This window comes from Acromyrmex echinatior, chromosome 6 (genome assembly GCF_024713525.1).
Source record: "Acromyrmex echinatior isolate Ae372 chromosome 6, ASM2471352v2, whole genome shotgun sequence".
Lineage (NCBI taxonomy): Eukaryota > Metazoa > Arthropoda > Insecta > Hymenoptera > Formicidae > Acromyrmex > Acromyrmex echinatior.
Genome location: NC_141857.1, coordinates 15819703 through 15845619, shown reverse-complemented (window position 1 = coordinate 15845619; position 25917 = coordinate 15819703). Strand labels below are relative to the sequence as shown.

Sequence of the window (25917 nt, the reverse complement as noted above, 5' to 3'; positions counted from 1 at the left end):
GATCTAATTGTCTGTAGTCCAATAAGCATTTAGTATTATTGATATATGGTATGATTAGTAAGTAGCAAAATGATGACCTTTGCTCTTCTCAGTATATCTAGAGTATTATGACGACTAGCGTACTCTCGTGTCGAAATGTCCAGCAGTATATTTTGGCTGAAGGACAATGATAAATATGAACATAATAACGATGGCGTATCTTAAATTTTATATCGGAACTTTGCGTCGCAATATCTCCGTTCATAGGACACGTAGAAAAATGTAAAAAGCATTTTTATTACAAAATTCAAATAGAAGTTATTAATTGAGTGTATGTAGAACTTGATCGGTTTAATCGTTATTGAGATCCAATAACCTCTATCTTTTGCAACTCGCGATCTCGCGTAGAAGAATATGGTAATGCGCTTGTTTTTGCGCTGAGGAATTACCGTGTTTTCTAATTGTATTGCTTTGAAACAATATTCTCAATAAATTTATCTTTCATTCTTTATTTTAAGTAAAGAATGCAGTGTGACATCAAGTCCAATGTCTTCTCAATACCATTCACTGTAGCTATAACATTTGATTGTGCCAATAAATCAATGCAATGCTGTGCAATTTGTGACCATACTCAAGAGCACGGCACAACTTCATCGCATTTTCATAGGATCCATTCGGCAATTTGCAATCTTACCTCGACTCTTAATAGATCGGTTAACATTTATCCCAGATTATCATTTCATAAAAATGTTTAAAATTCAAAGAGAACAATTCTGGGAATATTCTTCTGAACTTTAGTTGGGCGTTAGGCACGACAGAGTGTGCTACTTTTCAATATATTAGTTAACTCAAACAATTCTCGATAATTCTTTATTGTGACGAACGAAATCCGATCCCTCAGCTAAGGAATTGGTAGAGGGGGTAGTTCGCTCGAAGTGGGAATAAGTCGGAGGACGAGTGAGAGAAAATACTAAAATCACAAAAATTAGTAATAAAAAGAAATAATGTATATTTATCACTTCAGCAGTACATTGAGGGATATAATCGTAAGAGATACGTAAACAAGCCGTGGATTATTGGATAGGCCAGCCATCTCGCGTATTTTATCGAATACCCTATACGCTCTAACAAAATGTTCAAATTTCTGATATAATATGAGCTCATAAGAATAGAACAATCTGATCTCTCGATAGCAGGGATACAATTATCGTGAAGATAGATCTTAATTCACTGATTGGGCTGATATTAAAGTTCGCCGGAATACATCGAATCACGTACAAGCGATTTTTGGATTTTATAATGCGGAATTATCTTGCGGCAATTAATTGTCCCAACAATGCAAAATCAATGAAAATCAAAATCGGTGCGTACTAAGCAAAATGGCGACTGAGCAAATAATTACACGAAAAAACGATACATGATTTGGCTGTGGCGAAAGGGTGCGAGAATAACGCAAGGATTCTTTATAATACTCGCGATCCGGGCAAGCGGCACGCGGCATTCAAATTACTCACTACTCGCGGTGCTCTTCATAACCTCTCAGCTCGAACTCGACACTTGCGATCCGATCGATCTCGCAATGTTCGAGATAGTCGTCTTATAATATTTCAACGCTTGTCTCATCGGTCTTCCTCTTTCGTTATTTTGGTAGCCGTCCTTAGTTCTCACTTCCTCGGTAGCATACAGGATCCTGTGTCCTTTTTTATCGCGATCTTTTCGAAGTTTATGCTACAATGTATGTGCGGACCGGTCGCGAGAAGAACTTGTTGGATGGGAGGGGGGGGGGGGATAGAATGAGGGAGAAGAGAAGTAGAAGAGAAGAGAAGTAAAAATGTAAAAATGCTACGTAGAGAAAAGATGTAAAAACACAAAAATACTTACCTAATACTCTCATCCCCTGCTGCCTTCTTTGCAGCCATCACCTCCACCACCTAATGTCCACCTCATCTACCGCCCCCATCCACACAGTTTTTTCAGTCCAAGCGGCAATCTCTGTCACCGTCGCAGCAAAAAATTGTAATAATTCCTCCTCGTCAGCTAAATCGAAGAAGTCGAGCATGAACTCGATCAATTCATCACTCGTTCAAAATATGAAATTAATAATCGGGAGGCTCTCGTCGAGAGTTTCACGCTTAACTTCCTTCTCCACTTCGGTGAGAACATCCTCGTCAACAGAGACATCCTCCTCCTCAATTTCGCCGGCCTTCATGAGGAGGACATCCCCCCCTCCATTTATTTCTTTCAAATTATAGGATTCTCTGAATTTCATTTTATCATACACCATTTTAAATATAACTGATGAATCCGCGCGCGGACAAGATGTGGACAAGACTGACGCTGAAAAGCATTCTTCGCTGTAGCAAGACTGCTCGGGATTTACCTATGGCAGTTGATGCATATAAAACAAAGTAAATCAAAAAGTGTTGTCGCGAGAAGATCGACATAATACTCATGTGCATTCTATACTTATGATCTTTTCTCTCATTGCAGCTTCCTTGTGATTTCTTTTACTTATTCTCATATGCAAAATACATACATATATATATATATATATGTATATATATATATATATACACACATATATATATATATATATATATACATACATATATATATACAGGGTTGGCCATATTTGACGGAAAGATATTTTTTTTTTCAATCATGGGAAACGTCGTTACTCGATCTAACATCTCTGTCAAAAGTTACAGTGTTTGCCAGATCTTTCCGTCGAATATGGCCAACCCTGTATATACATATATTTTTTATTTCTATTGTACTTATACGATTATATTCTAATAATGCTTTTAAAGCGAGCGCAGCGATATTGTCCAAACGCGATGATATCGCGATGATATCGCGATGATGCTGTCGGCACATGTAATATGATACCACGAAAAAGGTAGGAAGGAAAAGAACGAATAAATATCACAAAGACGGAAGGAAAGAATAATTTCAAATACTAAGACATACAGTTTAAATATCCGTTTATTTTTCATATACTATATATTATCATCCTAATTAATAATTCACATTCAATATTTGAATTTTTATCACAAATTATATGTTAGGTGTTTACCGTATCGTATTTGTTGTTTAACGTGACTCGCGATGACATCAATGTAATTTAATACAATAAAAATGTGTTTGCAATTTCGCAAGCGTCGACGTTTTATTAGATTTAGCGTAATCAAAGATTTTTCAAGGACATGCTGCGACAACATGTCACAACATGTTTCGTGGTAACATCACCAATTCGATTTAATATAAATGCGATATTGCCAAATAGTGTACATGTCACGTGACCAAATTTTTCACGAACATTCGACATGGTACGACATGGGATGTCACAACATGTTCGAGCGGTGACATCATCATCATCAATGTAATGTGATACAAATGTCACGTGACCAAGGCCGTGATCCGATTCCTGCTGATAACGCTCATGAGCGTCGTTTGTCTTCGTTTAACATTTGACGAACAACAAAGATAAAATGATTTTAAGCGTTGTGAGCGTGAATCGGACCGCGGCCCAAATAAATGATGTAAAATGAGAAGATTTAGACACAACGCGTCATTAGTCAACGTAAGCGATAACATGACGGCGATTTGATAGAGCAAGCGGCCCAGCTGAATACCAGAGAAGAATACGTCGCATGAAAACAACGATGCGACGAGCTCATAAAATCTGGAAGAGCAGAGTCGTGCCAAACGCCAGCGATTATCGATCAGTGAGAGACAATCAGTGACCGCATGTATCGTGTGACTCCAGAGTTTGACGGATTCGGTGCGTGGACGATTCGTGCACGTGGGTGCTGGATATGGATTTCGATAGCGCGAGATCGAAACAGCGTTCGAGAGTCGTATATTGACAGGCGCGGTGATAAATACTAATCACATCGAGTAGCAGCGATTTTTGGAAGACGCTGGCAGTGTAATGCTAAAGCGAGTGCAAGACACTGAAGACACGGTACTGTGAAAGTGAACAATGGCGATCAATAGCGAGTTTGTAGAGGGCGATAAACGCATCAATAAAAGTATCACCAGCCGAAACTTTCAAATCTTTCGAACAACAGATGTGCGCGAATGATACAAGCGGCACGTCATCGAGCCCATCTTGGCATCACTCGACGAATTTCAGGAACACGACAGCGGGCATTGTCGCGAATTCTCAATTTGGTAGCGAACGTGAATAAGTACAATCTCCCTTGCGCGCGGGATGTTACTTCGAGGTGCCGCGAGAAATTATTCCTAAGAAATCGGTGATCAGTGTGCGTTCGACGGACAATGCGTGCTTCGCGTAGTCGGTGGAAGCCGCTCTATATTCGGCTAAAAGTCATATATATGAATAGAAAATCGTCGTATCCGTATTACACTGCAGTGTTAAATCTCGCGGATATCGAGTTTCCGATAACGTTTCAAAACATTAAAAAATTCGAAAATCTCAACGTATCGATTGACGTGTACGGCATCGAAGATAAGCAGATCCTTCCTCTACGGCTCACAGGCGATAAAAATGAGAAATACATCAGTCTCTTGTACCAAAATTCACGCGACGATAGCATTAGCCACTTTGCGTGGATAAAAGATCTACCCCGTCTCGTGAGATCGCAAATTGCGATCAACTGGGAACAAGAATAAGAAATATTTCTGCGGCTGTTAAGTATAATAAGAAAAGCCAATAAAAAACAGTAAAAAGAAATAGTAAAAAATGATTTCTTTATTATTTATAGGTGCCTCCATTACTTCAGTTCGTGTGAAAAATTACAGTCGCACGCAATGGACTGTCAGAAGATGAATGACTGCGCCATCCGACTGCCGAGCGAGAACGACAGGTGACTCGAATTCGGCAACTATATCACCAGAACGAGTTACCGTTAGTAATATACGAGTATGTCGATTTGGAATATGCTCTAGAAAGGACGGATAGGGATCCTGAATATCAACGACACAAAGTGTTTAGTATCGCGTATCACGTGCATTGCTCGTATGACGCTCGTTGTCGATGTATCGATGTCGTCGTGATGAAGACTGTATAGCATGGTTCACGCAATAACTCAACGATTTGACGTATTGCGTTAAAAATATCATATCCGCCAATCATGGAAGCGTTGTCTAAACGGCAATGGAAGGCATACCGTAACGCAGCGCATTGCCACGTGTGTGAAAAACTGTTCGTGCCGGACGACACGCGGATCCGCGATTATTGCCACTTAAACGTGGTAGATACCGTAGTCCAGCACATTCGAATTGCAATCTTAATTATAAAAATTCACTCTATATTCCGATCATATTTCATAATTTCTCTATGGCTACGACGCACATTTTATAATTAAAGAAATCGCTACAACGCATGATGGACACATGTAAATGTACTATCGATTACACAAGAAAAATACATTTCATTCATTAAACATGTCGATAGCAAATCGATACCAAAGATAAAAATGAAAATAATTTTCAGAAAAATTGCGTAAAATTAAGATTCATTGATTCTCATAAGTTTTTCTAAATGCTAGCCTCGATAAATTGCATCGTATACATCGTCGTATTTTATGTGATAAATGAGACTGTCTGTGTCAGTGTACATAATTTTGCATTTTTTGCGATACAGCGGTAACATGTACTCGTTTAGACAACGCTTCCATGATTGGCGGATATGATATTTTTAACGCGATACGTCAAATCGTTGAGTCATTGCGCGAACCATGCTATACAGTCTTCATCACGACGACATCGATACATCGACAACGAGCGTCATACGAGCAATGCACGTGATACGCGATACTAAACACTTTGTGTCGTTGATATTCAGGATCCCTATCCGTCCTTTCTAGAGCATATTCCAAATCGACATACTCGTATATTACTAACGGTAACTCGTTCTGGTGATATAGTTGCCGAATTCGAGTCACCTGTCGTTCTCGCTCGGCAGTCGGATGGCGCAGTCATTCATCTTCTGACAGTCCATTGCGTGCGACTGTAATTTTTCACACGAACTGAAGTAATGGAGGCACCTATAAATAATAAAGAAATCATTTTTTACTATTTCTTTTTACTGTTTTTTATTGGCTTTTCTTATTATACTTAACAGCCGCAGAAATATTTCTTATTCTTGTTCCCAGTTGATCGCAATTTGCGATCTCACGAGACGGGGTAGATCTTTTATCCACGCAAAGTGGCTAATGCTATCGTCGCGTGAATTTTGGTACAAGAGACTGATGTATTTCTCATTTTTATCGCCTGTGAGCCGTAGAGGAAGGATCTGCTTATCTTCGATGCCGTACACGTCAATCGATACGTTGAGATTTTCGAATTTTTTAATGTTTTGAAACGTTATCGGAAACTCGATATCCGCGAGATTTAACACTGCAGTGTAATACGGATACGACGATTTTCTATTCATATATATGACTTTTAGCCGAATATAGAGCGGCTTCCACCGACTACGCGAAGCACGCATTGTCCGTCGAACGCACACTGATCACCGATTTCTTAGGAATAATTTCTCGCGGCACCTCGAAGTAACATCCCGCGCGCAAGGGAGATTGTACTTATTCACGTTCGCTACCAAATTGAGAATTCGCGACAATGCCCGCTGTCGTGTTCCTGAAATTCGTCGAGTGATGCCAAGATGGGCTCGATGACGTGCCGCTTGTATCATTCGCGCACATCTGTTGTTCGAAAGATTTGAAAGTTTCGGCTGGTGATACTTTTATTGATGCGTTTATCGCCCTCTACAAACTCGCTATTGATCGCCATTGTTCACTTTCACAGTACCGTGTCTTCAGTGTCTTGCACTCGCTTTAGCATTACACTGCCAGCGTCTTCCAAAAATCGCTGCTACTCGATGTGATTAGTATTTATCACCGCGCCTGTCAATATACGACTCTCGAACGCTGTTTCGATCTCGCGCTATCGAAATCCATATCCAGCACCCACGTGCACGAATCGTCCACGCACCGAATCCGTCAAACTCTGGAGTCACACGATACATGCGGTCACTGATTGTCTCTCACTGATCGATAATCGCTGGCGTTTGGCACGACTCTGCTCTTCCAGATTTTATGAGCTCGTCGCATCGTTGTTTTCATGCGACGTATTCTTCTCTGGTATTCAGCTGGGCCGCTTGCTCTATCAAATCGCCGTCATGTTATCGCTTACGTTGACTAATGACGCGTTGTGTCTAAATCTTCTCATTTTACATCATTTATTTGGGCCGCGGTCCGATTCACGCTCACAACGCTTAAAATCATTTTATCTTTGTTGTTCGTCAAATGTTAAACGAAGACAAACGACGCTCATGAGCGTTATCAGCAGGAATCGGATCACGGCCTTGGTCACGTGACATTTGTATCACATTACATTGATGATGATGATGTCACCGCTCGAACATGTTGTGACATCCCATGTCGTACCATGTCGAATGTTCGTGAAAAATTTGGTCACGTGACATGTACACTATTTGGCAATATCGCATTTATATTAAATCGAATTGGTGATGTTACCACGAAACATGTTGTGACATGTTGTCGCAGCATGTCCTTGAAAAATCTTTGATTACGCTAAATCTAATAAAACGTCGACGCTTGCGAAATTGCAAACACATTTTTATTGTATTAAATTACATTGATGTCATCGCGAGTCACGTTAAACAACAAATACGATACGGTAAACACCTAACATATAATTTGTGATAAAAATTCAAATATTGAATGTGAATTATTAATTAGGATGATAATATATAGTATATGAAAAATAAACGGATATTTAAACTGTATGTCTTAGTATTTGAAATTATTCTTTCCTTCCGTCTTTGTGATATTTATTCGTTCTTTTCCTTCCTACCTTTTTCGTGGTATCATATTACATGTGCCGACAGCATCATCGCGATATCATCGCGATATCATCGCGTTTGGACAATATCGCTGCGCTCGCTTTAAAAGCATTATTAGAATATAATCGTATAAGTACAATAGAAATAAAAAATATATGTATATACAGGGTTGGCCATATTCGACGGAAAGATCTGGCAAACACTGTAACTTTTGACAGAGATGTTAGATCGAGTAACGACGTTTCCCATGATTGAAAAAAAAAATATCTTTCCGTCAAATATGGCCAACCCTGTATATATATATGTATGTATATATATATATATATATATGTGTGTATATATATATATATATACATATATATATATATATATGTATGTATTTTGCATATGAGAATAAGTAAAAGAAATCACAAGGAAGCTGCAATGAGAGAAAAGATCATAAGTATAGAATGCACATGAGTATTATGTCGATCTTCTCGCGACAACACTTTTTGATTTACTTTGTTTTATATGCATCAACTGCCATAGGTAAATCCCGAGCAGTCTTGCTACAGCGAAGAATGCTTTTCAGCGTCAGTCTTGTCCACATCTTGTCCGCGCGCGGATTCATCAGTTATATTTAAAATGGTGTATGATAAAATGAAATTCAGAGAATCCTATAATTTGAAAGAAATAAATGGAGGGGGGGGGATGTCCTCCTCATGAAGGCCGGCGAAATTGAGGAGGAGGATGTCTCTGTTGACGAGGATGTTCTCACCGAAGTGGAGAAGGAAGTTAATCGTGAAACTCTCGACGAGAGCCTCCCGATTATTAATTTCATATTTTGAACGAGTGATGAATTGATCGAGTTCATGCTCGACTTCTTCGATTTAGCTGACGAGGAGGAATTATTACAATTTTTTGCTGCGACGGTGACAGAGATTGCCGCTTGGACTGAAAAAACTGTGTGGATGGGGGCGGTAGATGAGGTGGACATTAGGTGGTGGAGGTGACGGCTGCAAAGAAGGCAGCAGGGGATGAGAGTATTAGGTAAGTATTTTTGTGTTTTTACATCTTTTCTCTACGTAGCATTTTTATATTTTTATTTCTCTATGCGCTCCCTTATTCTATCCCCCCCCCCCCCATCAAGTTTCTTCTCGCGACCGACCCGCCAGCGCCGTCTGTTGGTTGCTTTATCTGTAGTCCAGAATTCCCCTTGTATAACTACTCTCTCTATATTCTCGATAGGTAATACGCAGGCGATGAGAATCTTTAGGATTGGATCATCCTAGAAATCCTGTAGGTAGAGATCGGCCAAAGTTCCGACATAATGAAATCGGAAATGACGTGATTTTGAAAATGTGCACTCCTTTGTGAAGTTTTGGGATCATGTTCGGTTTCACAGTATCATGTCGGAGCTTTGGCAATCTCCCCGATTGCAATCTGGGAAGTCTCTAAGTGCCAGAATGGCCCATAGTCGCTTCGCGTGATCTCACGAATCATGTGGGCCATGTAACTTCGTGCAGCCCCGCGCGAAATCCTAATTTCATCAGTCTTCTGTTAATCAAATCTTGTTTCTCTCCAGTCCTTCGCTGTTATTCTTGAACCTTGGGCCGCTGTGGTTTGTCTGGCAGACTATTTCAGCTCGCTGTTTCACTATGCTTTCGTTCTTTCTGTACGAGTCTCGTGCTGCTTTTCCATGTAAGAGGCTCCCGTCCTGAAATTCTGGTATCCGCTAAATTTTTTCTGCAAGACAAGGTCGACACCAAAAGAGCGCAAACAGCGGACGTAAATAGAATGATTATAGCGACCTGCGCTTATCCGCCACTGGGAGTATTCCGGAGCCTTTTCGGTAACAGTCTTCCCCTGTGTGGTCCTCCTCTTCTTCTCCGATGACCGGGTGAGGCAGCTCATTACATTCAAGAACACATCTATCGAGATCCTCGCATCTGTATCCCTACTCAAAATTCTCGCAAAAAGTTACAAAATTAAAGAAATTAAAACGGCGCATGAAAATCAGCATTCACACCCAAATACGCTCGCTCTTACGAGCCGGGAGGATCCACGCAAGGTCGACTTATTCGTGAAACGATGATGAACGAAAAAAGTCACATCATAACTCACAATTTTGAATTTTTTCAATAGTATTGTCTGACATACTGTGATTACTGTTATAAGACTGAACCGCAGCAGAAACTGTGGAAATTATTCTACAGTTTCTGTTTAAAAAAAAAGTCATTAATCATTAAATTACGGTGAAAACAATTCTTGATTGTTCATGGATACTGCTTAGATTATGACAATTTTTATAATGTTGAATAAAATTGAACGCAAACTTTCATAAAAATCTGATAATAATTACTTTCTGTGCATATAATAACTTTACTGAATATATGAAATAAACGAATATATCTACGTAATATTTCGATTTAATAAAAGGTTTTTGTACATTCGGTGATAAACATATTTTGTTATTCCATTTCATGATTGTTTTAAATAACGAAATATACGAGGACAAGTGAATCAGTTTTTAGAAAAACATACCAAAACACATTTTTTTTTATCGATTTTGTATTTCTCAACATACTCTCCTTTCAGTTCGATACACTTGAACCAATGATTCTTCAACTTTTTCGAGCCATCTGAATAATATGATTTGTCCAACCCTTCAAAATAAGCCTTTGTTTCGACGATGAGTTGCTTTCTGGTGGTGAATCTCTTTCCTCCGAACCATTTCTTCAGGTTTGGAAATAGGAAAGTCGCAGGGAGCGAAATCTGGCGAATATGCTGGATGTAAAAGCAATTCGTAGCGGAATTCGTTGAATTTGGCTATCGGTGCGGGCACGTGTGAACCCGTACATTGTCTTGATGGAAGAGCACTTTCTTTTTCGCCAAACGGGGACGTTTTTTCTTTAAAATGTTGTTGAAACGGTCCGATAAAGCTGCGTAGTAATCGCCATTGATCGTTTGCTTCGACGGAAGGTAATCGATATGAATTATATCGCGTATAATTTTGCATCCCAAAACTGTGGCCATCACAGTAGGAATAATAGGCGGGTTCTAACTCAGGTCCTCTGAGGGGGGCGTGGGGAGTACTGGTAGGTGCGAGGAAGGGAGGGGGAGGCGTGGAAAGTCCCAGCGCTATCGGTGTTTATTGATATGATACCGTGATGATCGCCGTATGTTGTGATGTTATATATTATTGGGGGCCGCCGTCACCCAACACTCCATCGCTGCAGACGCTGTCGCCGTCACCCCACACCCCGCCGCCGCCGCCGCAGACCCCGCGTCCATCCTAAAGTGCGTTTCGGGCCACCACCATAGACATCGCGTCCATCCTTAAAAAAAAAAAATACATTTCAAACAGCCACTGCGGAGTCCACTCCCTAAATGCATGGCAATATTATAACGCAAACAAGAAATATTAAAGAAAAAAGAAAGAAAAAAACTATATAATAAAAAATATTCTTACCTTCTCCACACTCTCTCTCCGTCTTCCTCCTTATTCTCCGCTGAATTCTTAGTCCTCCTCCACTTCCTCTTCCTCCACTTCCTCTTTCTCCACTTCCTCTTCCTCCACAGCCTCATCGAGATTGTCGAAGAGCTGTTTGAGCGCAATTATACAGGGTCCGGCAAAATGATCTCCCACATTTTGCACCGCCACTGTCCCTGAACCATTGAAGAGAGGGGGAGCTTAGCGTAGTCGGTTGGTAGCTCGCGCCTTGCCATTTCAGTTGTCGTCATGAATTGGACGGGCGAGCATCGTGCCTTCGTTATCGAAACATTTATGAAAAGTAACGAATGTTTCCAGGACGCGTAATCTCGTTACGTGGAGACGTTGGGTGGCCTGCGCGTTCACCCGATCTTGCCCCATGCGACTTTTTCCTTTGGGGCTACCTGAAAGCGAAGGTTTTTCAACACCCCCGAACCATTGACGAATTGAAAGCAGCAATACGCCAAGAAATTACAGGAATATCGCCTCAAATTATTGCTCGAGTGATGGAAACTTTTAGAAATCAGCTTCGAATGTGTATCGAAAAAAATGGTCGTCACTTGGACTCTGTAATTTTCAAAACTCAATAAAAACAAATGGCATAGCATAAATTTTCAGTTAATAAAAATAAAATCTAAATAGCATTTACAATGGCGTTTTTATTAAAGATTAAAATGTGGGAGATCATTTTGCCGGACCCTGTATTAACGCGCACATGCCTTAGATCGTCCACCTCATCGGCAATCTTGAGGATGCGATCGAACACTTCAAATTGATTTACGCGTAACTGAGAGAGATCAATTATGATATCATCATTCTGAATCTCCTGTGAGAAAGAGGAGGAGGAGGAGACGCTCTCCTCTTTAGTTTCTTCTACTTCCTCTTCCATTTTCTTTTCCTTCACGGCCTCATTGAGATTGTCGATGAGGTGTTTGAACGCAATTCTGTTAATGCATACATGCCTGAGATCATCCACCTCGGAAATTTTGATGAGGCGATGGAACACTTTTAATTGATCCACATTTAATTGAGTGAGATCAACTATATTATTCTGAATCTCCTCTAAGAAAGAGGAGGAGGAGGCAATCTCCTCAACTTTTTGTTCTTTTTGCATGTTATAGCTGCACAATAAAAAAAAATTATCTTCACTTAATCACAGAAAATTATCACTTCACTTAATCACAGAAAATGTGCAACAATATTCTATCATTAACGCTAAATGGTAGAATATTGTTGCACGTTGGGGAAAAAAAAATATCACTCACGTCTTGCGCGCGGGCAAAGCAGGACAAAGACTAACGTTGAGAATCGATCTTCGCCGTTGAGAAGCGAGCCTGCCTAGGATCTATAGAGGGGCAGTTGTATACAAAACACTTTAGATCATAAGTGCCGTCACGAAAAGTTATCACTATAGAATATCGCGTCGAGATATAGGATGAATGGATGGATGGATGGATGGATAGACGGATGGGAAGTAAAGAAAGTACATATATATATATAATGATATGAATAAAAAAAATTTTTTTATTCACATATTACTTTAGATTATAAGTGCCGTCACGAAAAGTTATAGTGCGTTTCGGGCCTGTCGCCACCGCCGCCACCCCGCCGCAGGCACCAGTGCCACCACCACCGCCGCGTCCCGAAATTAAAAAATGATAGCCGTCGTTTCTGTAAAACAAAAGCGTTACATTAGCATGTAACATATAAGAAGAGAAATTCACATATATAAATTTATGATACAATTCCAGTCTTCCGGCTCCGGATCAGGTTCGTACGGTCGGAGACCAAATAATTCTGCTAGAAAGAAATCCCTTTCTTCCCACATGTCGACTTGATTCTCCCGGTTACATTCTCTTTCGCTTCTTCTTATTCGCCAAGTGGCTATGTTAATGAAGCCTCTGATCTGGATAAAAGATCGAGATACAGGCTGAAAAATGAACAAAATGAATTTAAAAAGGAAAAAGAAAAAAAATAGAAAATAAATCTATTTGTTATACTTACTGAGGGGATAATTTGCACCTCCACCTCGTCCCGTAATTGTAGCCGGACTTGCGGCTCGTTGTCGACCATAAGGTACTGAAAAGTAAAAAGATGCAAAATCACTAAAATGAAGCGCAAAAATTACTAAAATGTTTGATAAAAAAAAACAACTTACCCTTCCATGGGATACTCGTATCTAATTCGAATTAAATCTTGCAAGTTGCTCATCGTTGAAAAATAATCTTAAAAAAATCGATAAAAAAAATTTTTTTAAAAATTCACAATATTATCACTTAATAAACATATTCTATTAGGTGTTGGAATTAATTCGTAGCGTTTTTAATGAAAGAATGTTATTCATTTCACATGAGCATTAAAAAATACATTAATGAAAGTACTTCCCATCACTTGTAAAACGCTACGAATTAATTCCAACACCTAATACTATTTAGCGTAAATAGTAGAATACTTTTACACTTTGGGGAAAAAATCACTCACGTTATATATTATCACGTTAAAACTTTCACTAGCATGCAAATTCAGCAAAGACTGACGTTGAGAATCGATCTTCGCCGTTGAGAAGCGAGCCTGCCTAGGATCTATAGAGGGGCAGTTGTATACAAAACACTTTAGATCATAAGTGCCGTCACGAAAAGTTATCATAGAATATCGCATCGAGATATAGGATGAATGGATGGATGGATGGATGAATGGATAGACGGATGGGAAGTAAAGAAAGTACATATATATAATGATATGAACAAAAAAAATTTTTTTATTCACATATTATTACATCATTTCTTTTTTTTTACGTATTAAAAACTAAAGCCAATAGCTCGCAATCGACGAGCTGATGTTTGTTAAAAATATCGCTATCGCGTATAGCGTTTTTGGACGCGATGTTGGAGAATCGCGTATACTTGACATCAACCATATCGACGAGTCGGGTTAATCGTTCAAATGTTACATCGATACATTCGTCAAACTCAAACATATGTCGTAGCGTCGTTTCGGTCATCATCATGCGTACGAACGAAGAATTGAGACGTACGTGCGTAGCATCGTTCAGCATGCAAACGCTGACGGTTAACGGTCCAACACTTATAAAATTGTCCTTATATTCGTTTCGCAGCATCTTGTAAACATTCCATCGCTGCTCGTAGAAACCTTTCCACGTTTCGAGAGACAGCAGCAGTTCATGTCCGCGATGATCTCCCAGGGCGATCTCCACGTAACTCGATGGACCAACGTTGATTCCAATTTCCAAAAATTTATAGCCCGTAGTCGTCAGATCGTAACGTCTACCCAATAAACGCATCTTGCGATGCTCCATGCTGTGTATATATTAGGTGTTGGAATTAATTCGTAGCGTTTTTAATGAAAGAATGTTATTTATTTCACATGAGCATTAAAAAATACATTAATGAAAGTACTTCCCATCACTTGTAAAACGCTACGAATTAATTCCAACACCTAATATATACATACTGTTAAAAAAAAAAACGTTTCTTTTGCATATAGAATGTTAAAACTTACATGTTACTGCAGTTCTTCGTTTCGTACGATGCGTTGCTGTCTTCAGCGTAGTACATTTTTCAATCGTTCGTACAAGCGAGTATCGCAAGACTAATTGCACCCGCGTAAATTGCGATATATATATATATAACTTCTAGAATCGAAGAGGGGATAACTCTCCCCTCTTTTTCTAAGAATTGCGAACCTGTTGCAACACGTTTTATCGAGTCTTTCTACGTTTTTTTATTTTTTATTTTTTTGTTCGCGAGTTTATCAATGCTTATACTTTATGATTTATATTTCGATGGCATCGATGACGTTGGTGATGAGCATGTTGGCGACTTTGACACCTTTTCTCCAGGATATTTCCAATATCTCGCTTTTTCCTTCGAAGGCGGTGGACTTGGCGGACTTGGCGACAATGGACAGTACCCCTTTCGCTCGATTGATTTTCGACGTATATATTCCTTTATTCGGTCCATGTCTTAACGCTCGTAACTGAAGCTTACGATTGAATGAAAAAAAAGTCTAATATACTGCCTATATACATTGCATATATGTACTATCAGATGTACTGTCTGATCGGACACGTCGCGACACGTTTTATCAAGTTTTATCTTTTATGTATTTTTCTTTGTCACGAATTTATACATAGGTTTATACATACGTTTATACATACGTACATACGTTTATACATACGTTTATACATACATACATATATACATACATACATATATACATACATACGTACTACATACATACGTTTATACATTACAAAGGAAGGGAAAAGAAATACATAATAAATACGTTAACGTATTTTTATTTAAAAAATTCTTTTGCAACCACCAGTTATATATTTTCAATACATTTTGTAACGCGCAATTCTTAACATGTTGTCCACATCGTATAATATTAGTAACATCTAGATTAGATAAAGATTCCATGTCTTCGTAAACTGCGTCCAAGGCCTCGATGTACATGCGTTCTCGCTCATCGTCCAGAAGCAAGTTCTGCAGCCACGTTCGTTTCTTGCGTCCCTTGACATACACGACAGCATCATCTTCAAATACAGCCATCGTAATTAGACGTTTCGCCTCGTTGTACGGGATCGTCCCGTCCTCCCATTGCAATCCATGGTGATAAGCAATCAACCAGGAGGCGCAAGACCTGTCGGATCTTGTCAAAAATTTCCATGGCATGGGACTCGTAAAAATGTAATGCGTGAGAACGGTCCCCTGTTTCAACACCGCTACTTCCTTCACGATAAATTTCTTGTTAAGGATGAATCCTTGCAGATCCACGAACGTTGGCACGAGCATGTTGTCGAGAAGACTGCGGTCGATTGCGGTCGATTGCGACGTATCGTAGATCTTATATCGTGTCAGAGGTGCATCTTAGATGATTTTGCGCACAACATTGGTCAATGGATTATACTGAACCACGCGATCGTGTATGATGAGACAATAGGCTGTTGTATTTGCGGGTACATCCTCTTTACATTCAAAGTCTAATCGCACGTCCACGGTGCCACTCTTGACTGATTCGTTCTGTCGAGAGCAATCGATGATCACGAATGGACCATTACGTAAAAAAGTTGTAAAGGTGAGACTCGGCTCGAGATACTCGTATCCGAAGTAGCCCTTGCAGAAACGCGCGTACAAGTCGTACAGAATCGCACATCTGTTTTTATCAAAATCCAGATTCAAGTCATCGTACGGATAACATTTCGAATTCAGATAAAGTTTCGCATTGTTAATTTGCAGTCGTCGAATCGACTTACATCCTCGGAACATGACGTTTTTTCGACCTGTTTGCATAGCGAAAATAACGTAGCGCGGCTTCTCGAGCTGAGTAGCCGTCTTGATGGCCCACGAATGCTTGGTTGTGCTCTGCAAGAGCGGAAATTCGTACAGATCCCACGAACGAAAAGCCATGCTCAGATATCGTCCGCTCTCCAAAGCGCGCAGCATCGATAGCTTATTTATCTCGCTCAATAACACGTGCTGCATTCGCCATTGTACTTTGAATAATTCGAGCGTTGGCTCTACCATTGGATCTTCCGTCAGACAATTGTTGTCGTTGCGCGCTCGTATTAAAATCAACTCGTGATGAGCGTTGATCACCACGCGTTTGTAATCTTCGCAAAATCCCAGCAGTACGTAGAGCGGTACACAGAAATTAAAATATCCGGCTGCAGTAGTCTGCGCATCCCAGCCGGCATTCCGTAGAATCACGCTTCTGTCGGATGACACTGTTACATAGTTTTTGAGCGTGCTAGTTATACCCACATTTCTATTACGGTCAATCTCCACACCATTGAGTTCATATCGAATCTCATCGAATATGAACGCGACGCAATTATTTCCCAATGTCACATAAGCACCCTGGACCACTTTGTTCTTCGTCAGTTTTCCCTCGACATATAGAAAGCTTTCGTACGGCAGTGTATACAGATCCTGTTGCTGTATGGGTATTCTTATTTCGTCGCTACCCAAACGTGGTGTTGGCGAACGGGTTGTACGTGTGAGTCTCAATCTTGATGCGATCGTCGAAGATCGGCTCGTCTTTAATGTTTAAGATATCAGTCATCTCAAATGTTGCGCACCGCGAATCCCAAAGACTTTAAAAATGTAACGTTCATCGCGTTGAGTTTCTTCTTCCTGATGCAGCTGGATGAGCGAGTGTTATCGAGCTGTGGCGTCACCGACCTTGTAAAGGATACGTTATCTCTCTGCGTACGCTCCGTTCCGTTCAGCACGATCATTTCACGCTCACGTTATTACTGTCGCCGTCGTACGTGCAATCTAACGGTGATCTCTTCTCCTCGAAAAGCAATCGTCGTTTTGATCGACGATGCGTATCGTTAGATCTGTAATGCTCCGTGCGATGATCGGCAAGTAAATGATTTGCGTCGGCCTCTCCGATATCTTATATCCTGGCGCCACGCTCGGCGAAAATTCATGTATCGTGTGCACGCTTTTGCCGTTGCTGTATGCACCCGCGGTCACGTTGCACTCTACGCGGATAACGTTTACATTCATTATGTTGATCGACACGTCCGATTCGTGCCACCTTCGCGGCTGCAGTATACGCTTCGACGAGAATCCCAGCAGCGATCCAATGCTGTTGGACTTGTCAAAGTTTATTCTGTACGCACATCTAATCTCACATTTCATCGTGTTGTAGTTTGCGCGGAGCGTAATCGGGTATTCTTCACCCTCATCATTATCATCATCATCATCATCAGTGTTATTGTTATTGTCATCACCCACTACATCAAGTTTCAAGTGCGTCGCGGTGCGGACGTTTTCGTAAAATCGCGCGTTTCAGAAATTCATTTATATCTCGCACTTCATACGAACCCTCGGGAATTGTAATTTCCACGTCGTCTTTGATGAAATAAAATTTGTTGTTCGATTCGTTCACGTTCGGTATCGTGTGATAAGTCTCAAAAATCACCAAACCGAGCTCGTAATCTCCGTCACTCAAATCTATGGCGGGGAAGTAATTCGCCGCGAGGACGGTGCTCTTTCCGCTCAGCGTAAGCGTCAACGACATGATGGAAAAAAGCGTTCGACTAATACTAAGATTTCACAGCACCTCGTCGAGCTTTTTAAATTCACGCGCGTCTACCGTTTGCAGAAACCGCAGACACATCTGTCCGCAGAAACTCTGATCGTACGTCTGATAAGACGTGCGATTGTACTCTATCACCATAGCGTTGTTCTCGAAATATCGCACCAGTTCCTTAGGCGGTCGAAGATTGCTGAAACTGTCAAAATACATGACGCGATTGTTCCTCTTCGCGTACGCTACCCAGTGAGTACCAGGCCCCGTCGCATCGTCCAGATTCACGATACCGCTTTCGTTTCGGCGCACACCGCTCGTCGGTAACGCGTTACACATGAAAACGCCTCTAAAGTATGGTACAAGCATACGTCTCGCGAGCTCGTTCAATTGTACATTGGTAGTTGCGCCAGATGGCATTTTTATCGTCTTTTTGACGTTTTTTTTTTTCTTTGCAGCTACGCCCTGTCCATGTTTGTATGGACCGAGATACAGTCCGCGTCCATATTTGTACGGAGCGAGATACAGTCCGCGACCCTGTTCCATCGCGCGATTGTGACGTTGCAGCTCTTCGAGCTGACGTCGCGCGGTTTTGCTATCGTTTACCGCTTTCGCCACGCTGGCTGCTCCGCCGATCAAGGACCCGAGTGCACCCAACATTGGTAGAAACGGTAACGCACCGCCTCGTTTCGCCGTCGGAAGTATCCGCTTTTTTTTTCGTCGATTTCTTCTTCGGTTTCATGCCCATGCCGATCTTGGTCTTGGCTTTCATCGCTGCCCAGACGGCAGCTGTGGCGGCTCTCTCGCTCAGAGCCGAATCTCTCGCGACGACGCGTCCTAGCGCTTTATCGGTGAGTACCTTGTCCGCCGTGTCTATCGGTGAGATCGTTGCTTCGAGAATACGTAATGTCGTGTTCTCGGCACGCCGCGTCCAGCGGATTTATGCCCGCGTCTCCTCTGGTTAATCGTTTCGTAAGTCGAGTGCCCGGACTGCAAAATTGATAACCCGGAATATGTAACTTGAAAGGAAGCGCGTTTATCGCTCGATTTAGCAGACTGCCGCGCGACGCCGACATTCGCTACAATCCTTTATCTTCGGTGTAGGGCCGTCGATATGCGTCCGCTGCCACGGCTGATTGTAGTGTTCGTCGCAGCGACGATAAGTTCGAACCTCCGAATCTGCCTTCACGTGTTCCGGAAGCTTGTCCCAGACGTGTTCGATGTATTCACCGTACACGCGTAAGAGTACGACCTTCGGTATATATAACTGCTCGGCGCTCAAATCTCGAATATCGGAAGGATGACACAGCGAGATACATTTTGTTACTGCGCGATTCGCGGATTCGCGCACCTTTAAATAATCGTTTGAGAGCGCGTAATCTTTAGTGTGAGCATGAAATTCGTGCTGCAACCGCTGACGATACGTGTCACAAACTGTGACGTGAAATCGCAAATGATGGGAGGCAGTGCGGAGAAGCGCAAGCACAGCGAAATGCTGCCGAGTACTATACGCGCGATCATTTGCGGCCCGTCGAATTGTGGTAAAACCAACGTTCTCATAAGTTTGCTCGAGAGTCCAAATGGCGTACGTTTCGAGAACGTGTACGTCTACTCGAAATCATTGCAATAGCCAAAGTATCGATATCTCGAAAATTTATTTACATTTATCGATGAAATCGGCTACTTTACGTTTTCCAACAATAGCGACATCGTTCCACCGAACGAGGCGCGCCCAAATTCTATTTTTATCTTTGATGACGTGGCATGCGACAAGCAGGATGCGGTGAGAGAATATTTTTCGATGGGTCGCCACGCGAACGTTGACTGCTTCTATCTTTGTCAGACGTACGCGAGGATACCTAAACATCTGATACGCGACAACGCGAACCTACTGATCCTGTTCAAACAGGATTGTACCAACTTGAAACACGTTTACAATGATCACGTGAACACCGACATGTCTTACGACGAATTTTGCACGTTGTGCAGTGACTGTTGGCAAAAAAAATATGGATTTTTAGTAATAGACAAGGATAGTGCGCTTAAAGACGGGAGATACAGAAAAGGATTTAACGAGTTCGCAATACTGTAACGTGACTAGTCGTTGTTGATACTTCGCCAGAGACGAACATGGCTGATGTGCGCGAGCGTGAAAAAATCGCGAGAGAGATCGAGAAGACGAGCGAGTCGATCCGCAAGAAAAATCGCGCTCTGAAAACCGGTAGAATCGAGGAAAACATGGCATTGGACAGACATTTTATGCCTATCAAACCGCTGCGACAAATCGTTAACAGCCCCGGTGTGCACGCGATAAAGAGACAGTCGCGTGACGATGACGCAGCGTCTGCCTCCAAACGCGAGAGGAAGGAAGAAGAAGAAGAGGAGAAGGAGGAGGAAGAGGGAGAGAAAGAGAGTGAGACGTTCGAGCGTTCCGCGATTTCGGATAAATCCGATGATCTATCGCACGATCGTGTACAGCCGATAACCTCCACTCCGCGTACGATGATCGTACCGACGATAGAATCGTTGGATAACGTTTTCGAAACGACGGACGACTCGCTAGCAACAAAGGTTCAAAATCAGTTGCAAACGTCGGAAGGTCGAGAGGCGTTGCAAGCCGGCTTGGGTCCGCTGGGTCAAAAGTACGTCGAGGCTGTCCTGAGGGGAGCGCGAGATAAACAGAAGAGTGGTATAGATTATGTATACGGCGTTTACCTACACAAGGATGGATTGATGTTTGGCAATAAATGTTTCGACGTGAATGATGCTGACAACATAATTATCGACGGCGTACGATACGCCGGTTCACCCGGTCTTTACGAGTTAATTTTCAAGAGAATTCCCGACGATCTCCTTTACACGGAAGACGATATGAACAAATACAAGAGCATGCTGCTGGCGACGAATGCGTACAAACACGAGCATCATTCGCAGGGCCGATTATTGAGCAACAGGGGATATAAGTACAAATACGTAATCGCGCCGTTGATGTCGATCACACACAAGAAACAGAAGAAGAAATCTGGAAAGGGATTACCTCACGCAATGACATTAAATGACAATGCGATCGATTACGTGCTCTGGGACGATCCCAACGAGCTGGTGGATCGTCTACGATTGCTCGACGCTTCGCACCGAGCGGACAATAACGCTCACGACAACGAGATGCTGTCGATTATTGAAGAACTTTGCGAAGCCAGTCTTATTATAAATTAAATTGTGTATCGACGAAACGAATCAGTCTAGTGGCGTCAGCGAGAAAAAAATACTTTTGGTCTTTGTATTACACGTCGAATCATGAAAAAGAAATCCAGCGAAAAGAGAAAAATTAGCTCGGAGAGATGTCGATTGCACGCTCCGGCGAGAAGAAATTTTCCACGAAGACGCGTCATAGTTCGAGGATACGACGATTTATGGCAGGCTGATATTGTCGAGATGTATCCGTACTCGAGTTTCAACAGAGGCCACCACTACATATTCACCGTCATCGATGTGTTGAGCAAGTACGCGTGGGCCGTACCGCTCAAGAGCAAGGGTGGAAGCGAGACGGCTGATGCTATTGTTGAGATAATTCGAGCAAGTGGAAGATGTCCTAAAAATTTACAAACGGATATGGAGAAGGAGTTTTACAAACGTTGGTGTGCAGAAAATCTTGAAAAAACACAACGTTAATCACTATTCCACGTATTCGACGTTGAAAGCGTCGGTAGTCTAGCGGTTCAATCGTACACTCAAAAGCGATATGTGGAAGATGTTTACACTCAACGGCAATTACAAGTGGATCGACGAGCTGCCGCGTCTCGTATCAGATTACAATGCGCGCAAGCATCGCACTATCGGCATGCGACCCGCCAACGTAACTCCCGCGATCGCCGAAAGACTCTTGGACACGGTGTACAGCGTGATAAAAATCGCTGGTCCAGCAAAATTCAAAGTGGGCGATTCGGTACGCGTGAGCAAGTACAAGACGATTTTTGAGAAGGATTATACACCAAATTGGACCACCGAGGTGTTTACGATCGTTAAGGTGCAGCGTACCAATCCCGTAACCTATCTACTCGAAGACTATCGCGGAAAATCCGTCGCTGGTGCGTTCTACGAGCACGAGTTGCATCGCGCTACTCATCCGGACGTGTATCTCGTGGAGAAAGTACTGCGCAGGAAGGGAGACAAGGTGTACGTCAAGTGGCTGGAATTCAATGGATCGCACAATTCATGGACACAAAAACAATGTCATTTGATAAAATTTTTTTTTCACATATTTTTTTCTACATGTAAAAAAATATATCTATATAAGTATATAAAAAAATATAAGTATATAAAAGAATATAAGTATATAAACGTTTTTTTTTTTTTTTATTACTTCCCATTCATCATCATCATCTTCGTTTTGGAGTATACAAAATGTATAATTATTTGTAACAATTTATGTATGGAGCAGCATAAATGATAAAAAACATAACACATAAAATAAGTAAAGTAAATTAGAATACTAGTATATAATACGTATATAAATGTTAAAAAATATGCGATATGTATAGGGTTGGCCATATTCGACGGAAAGATGTTTTTTTTTCAATCATGGGAAAGAGATGTTAGATCGAGTAACGACATTTCCCATGATTGAAAAAAAAAAACATCTTTCCGTCGAATATGGCCAACCCTGTATTATATGAAAGTACAATAATCGTAATACATAAAAAATAATACTTGTATAAATGTAAAAAAAAGTGTAAAGTACAATAGTAATACATATAATAGCAACATATAATATACTCAATACATATATTGTATTACAAAGGTATCCGCCAATGTCCCCATGGTAACGCCTCCGTCGAGTTCGGTACGACGTATCGTTTGTCATCGTATGGACTCAGAGCGATTTTCGATTCGGATATCGTGTACACCTCGTGTAATTTAGATCGTATACACGATTGACGGCGAGTCATTTCAATCTCTTCGTTCAAACATCGTCGAACGTTATCGTTCGCGCTACGACGTTATTCTTTACGCCTTTCGCCTTTTTAATGTCCTTCTTGCCATCCACTCTCGCCGCGTACATCTTCGCTCTAAATCCAACAAATTCGGTCAAATTAATACACTGTTATTTTCATCCTTCATCAGGCCGAGTACTTTTTTGTTCGCGAGAGGCATATCGTACACGTTGTCTGCCGGATAATTGCTCGTGTCGAATCTAACGATATCACGTTTCATAGTCTCGTAAACATTGTCGCATTCTATATAATAAATGAGACTATCCGTGTCGGTGTACATGATCTTGCATTTGTCGCGATACATCGGTGACATGTATTCGTGATGAAATTCGTATAAACAGACTTTCGATATGTCAAGTATGCACATACCCACGTAAATCGGTTTGTTGAATTTTACCTCGAGTTTGCGCATTTCGACGACAATCAAATTTTCCGCAAAGACGCTGCGGCTGTGAAAATTCGGTTTCGCGATCATTGCCTCCGCGCCGTACCGTCTGTTCCATTTTGTTATTAATTTGACATCAACGTGGTTGCGCACATTCTCTATAGTTTTGCCGAATACTGCGTTGTTCATTAGTTTATATAAATTTTTTTCGAAATCGTTTTTCGCGGACGTTCTAAATTGTGTATTGAGTTTAATATAATCGTGAAGCCATGGAGATTGCGCGAATTGTAGTACTCGATGGATCTTTGTTACGCGAAGACCGTGACGAGTACATTGCTGTAGGTTGCGGTAATGGATGACGTAACGCTGCTTATCGTACAACGTCGCTAGAAGTTTATCTTCGCGCTTGCCAGGCGGTTTATCGCGCGTTGGACAGAAAGATAGGTCAGTGTGTCGGTCGTGTAGATGCTGCGAATATTCGAGATCAACCTCGAAAATATAACCGGTAGGTGAATCCGGAGCGATCGCGTTCACGTCAAAGTTCGCAACGTCTTCGACCCACCGAAATTCGGTGTATGGTAAAGGTTGACACATCGCCCATCCGTACAGATTATTCACATCGTAGTACATCAAGTACGACGACGGTTTCGACGGATCGAACGAACACATGTACTTGTTATTAGTCTGCGCGTATCTGCCGGAACATTGACTGAGGCCACCGCGTATACCGCGCTCGATGAACATGACCATATCAATGTCAGTGAGCAACTCGAATCTTATGCGTGTAAATTTCAGCATGGCGTCCCACATGAAACCTGGCAATGTATAGTAATGCGCGGGACAGTAACTCGCGATGCAGCTATTGCGGAAATTTTCGAAAATGTCTGCTAATAACAAGACATCAGTTTTCAAGTACAGATCACTGTACTCGCCGAGCGTTTGAATGGAGAATCGCTTCCAGATGTTCGCGGCGTGAGCGTAATCGCTCTCGGATACTGTATCGCCTGTCAACGAACTGAAAAATAATTCGTGCGGTGGTAAGCGCGTGTCCTGCAATTTTTCGACACAATCAATGTACTCGTACGGAAAGACACCTTTTCGTGTGAGTAATTCAAATTCTTCATCCGATAATGTTGGAAATTCGGAACGTACAATTTTTAATTTATCTTTATCGAGATACGACGCCAATTTATCAAGGCTTGCATTTAAAAATTTGAAAGAATCAATGAATCTTAATTTTATGCAATTTTTCTGAAAATTCTTTTCATTTGCGTCTTTGGTGCTATCGACATGTTTAGTGAATGAAATATATTTTTCTTTAGTTATCGGTAGTATATCTACACGTCCATCGTACGCGGCAGCAATTTCCTTAATTATAAAATGTGCGTCGTAGCCCGATAAATTGTGAAAAACGATCGAAATATAAAATGAATTTTTATAATTTAAATTACAATTCGAATGCGCTGGACCACGATATCTACCGATGAGATGACAATGATCGCGGACCCTCGTATCGTCCGGCGCGAACGGTTTCTCACAAATATGACAACGCGTCGCGCTATGGTACGCCTCCAATTGTTCTTTCGATAACGTTTCCATGGGTACGTTGGCGGATACTATATTTTTCACTCGATGCGCCAAATCGTTGAGTTGTCGCGCGAACCACGCTATACAGTCTTCATCGCGATGGAAGTGATACGACGATAACGCGTCATCGTACGCACATCGCATATAGTAGCCTATGCTAAACGCGTCATGCTGTTGATACGCGTACGATGATGCATCTTCCTTGTCGGATTTCGTCTTGCGTAAGACGCATTCCAGATCGGCGTAGACGATGAACGGCACTCGTTCTCGATTGTTATAGTTGCCGAATTCGAGCCACCTGTCGTCCTCGCTCGGCAGTCAGATAGCGGAGTCGTTCATCTTCTCGCAGTCCATTACGTGCGACTGCAATTTTTCGTTGGCACTGAAATAGTGCAAGCATCTGAAAAAAGAAAAAATTATAACTTTTATCATTATTTTATTAGTAAGATGGAAAATTATAATAATTTTTTTTTCATGTATACTTACCGATCGCAGAAAAATTTCCTGTTCTTTTTCCCACTAATCTGCGAGCTCACGAGACGGGATAGGTTTTTTATCCACGCAAAATGTCCAACACCGTTGCGTGGATCTTGCACATACA

The 25917-nt window shown here is 41.5% G+C and overlaps 4 protein-coding genes across 7 annotated transcripts in view; 1 reads left to right on the top strand and 3 right to left on the bottom strand.

The window, feature by feature from the left end:
- Positions 1 to 25917, top strand: part of Gclc (glutamate--cysteine ligase) — a 117886-nt gene that overhangs the window by 19977 nt on the left and 71992 nt on the right. The window lies entirely within an intron of this gene.
- Positions 14066 to 14607, bottom strand: LOC147909577 (uncharacterized). The gene has a single exon (XM_087407207.1). The coding sequence runs from the start codon at positions 14599 to 14601 to the stop codon at positions 14077 to 14079; it is 525 nt and encodes a 174-aa protein (XP_087263333.1). The 5' UTR covers positions 14602 to 14607; the 3' UTR covers positions 14066 to 14076.
- On the bottom strand, positions 14692 to 16102 carry LOC147909576 (uncharacterized). The gene has a single exon (XM_087407206.1). It carries the CDS (start codon positions 16100 to 16102, stop codon positions 15548 to 15550), a length of 555 nt encoding a protein of 184 aa, XP_087263332.1. The 3' UTR covers positions 14692 to 15547.
- LOC147909575 (uncharacterized) lies at positions 23010 to 25460 on the bottom strand. Its single transcript, XM_087407200.1, has one exon. It carries the CDS (start codon positions 25458 to 25460, stop codon positions 23439 to 23441), a length of 2022 nt encoding a protein of 673 aa, XP_087263326.1. The 3' UTR covers positions 23010 to 23438.

Bases quoted from the DNA above. Each gene is read 5' to 3' on its own strand.
- LOC147909575 (XM_087407200.1), bottom strand. From the start codon at position 25,460: ATGCGATGTGCGTACGATGACGCGTTATCGTCGTATCACTTCCATCGC.
- LOC147909576 (XM_087407206.1), bottom strand. From the start codon at position 16,102: ATGCTCGTGCCAACGTTCGTGGATCTGCAAGGATTCATCCTTAACAAG.
- LOC147909577 (XM_087407207.1), bottom strand. From the start codon at position 14,601: ATGGAGCATCGCAAGATGCGTTTATTGGGTAGACGTTACGATCTGACG.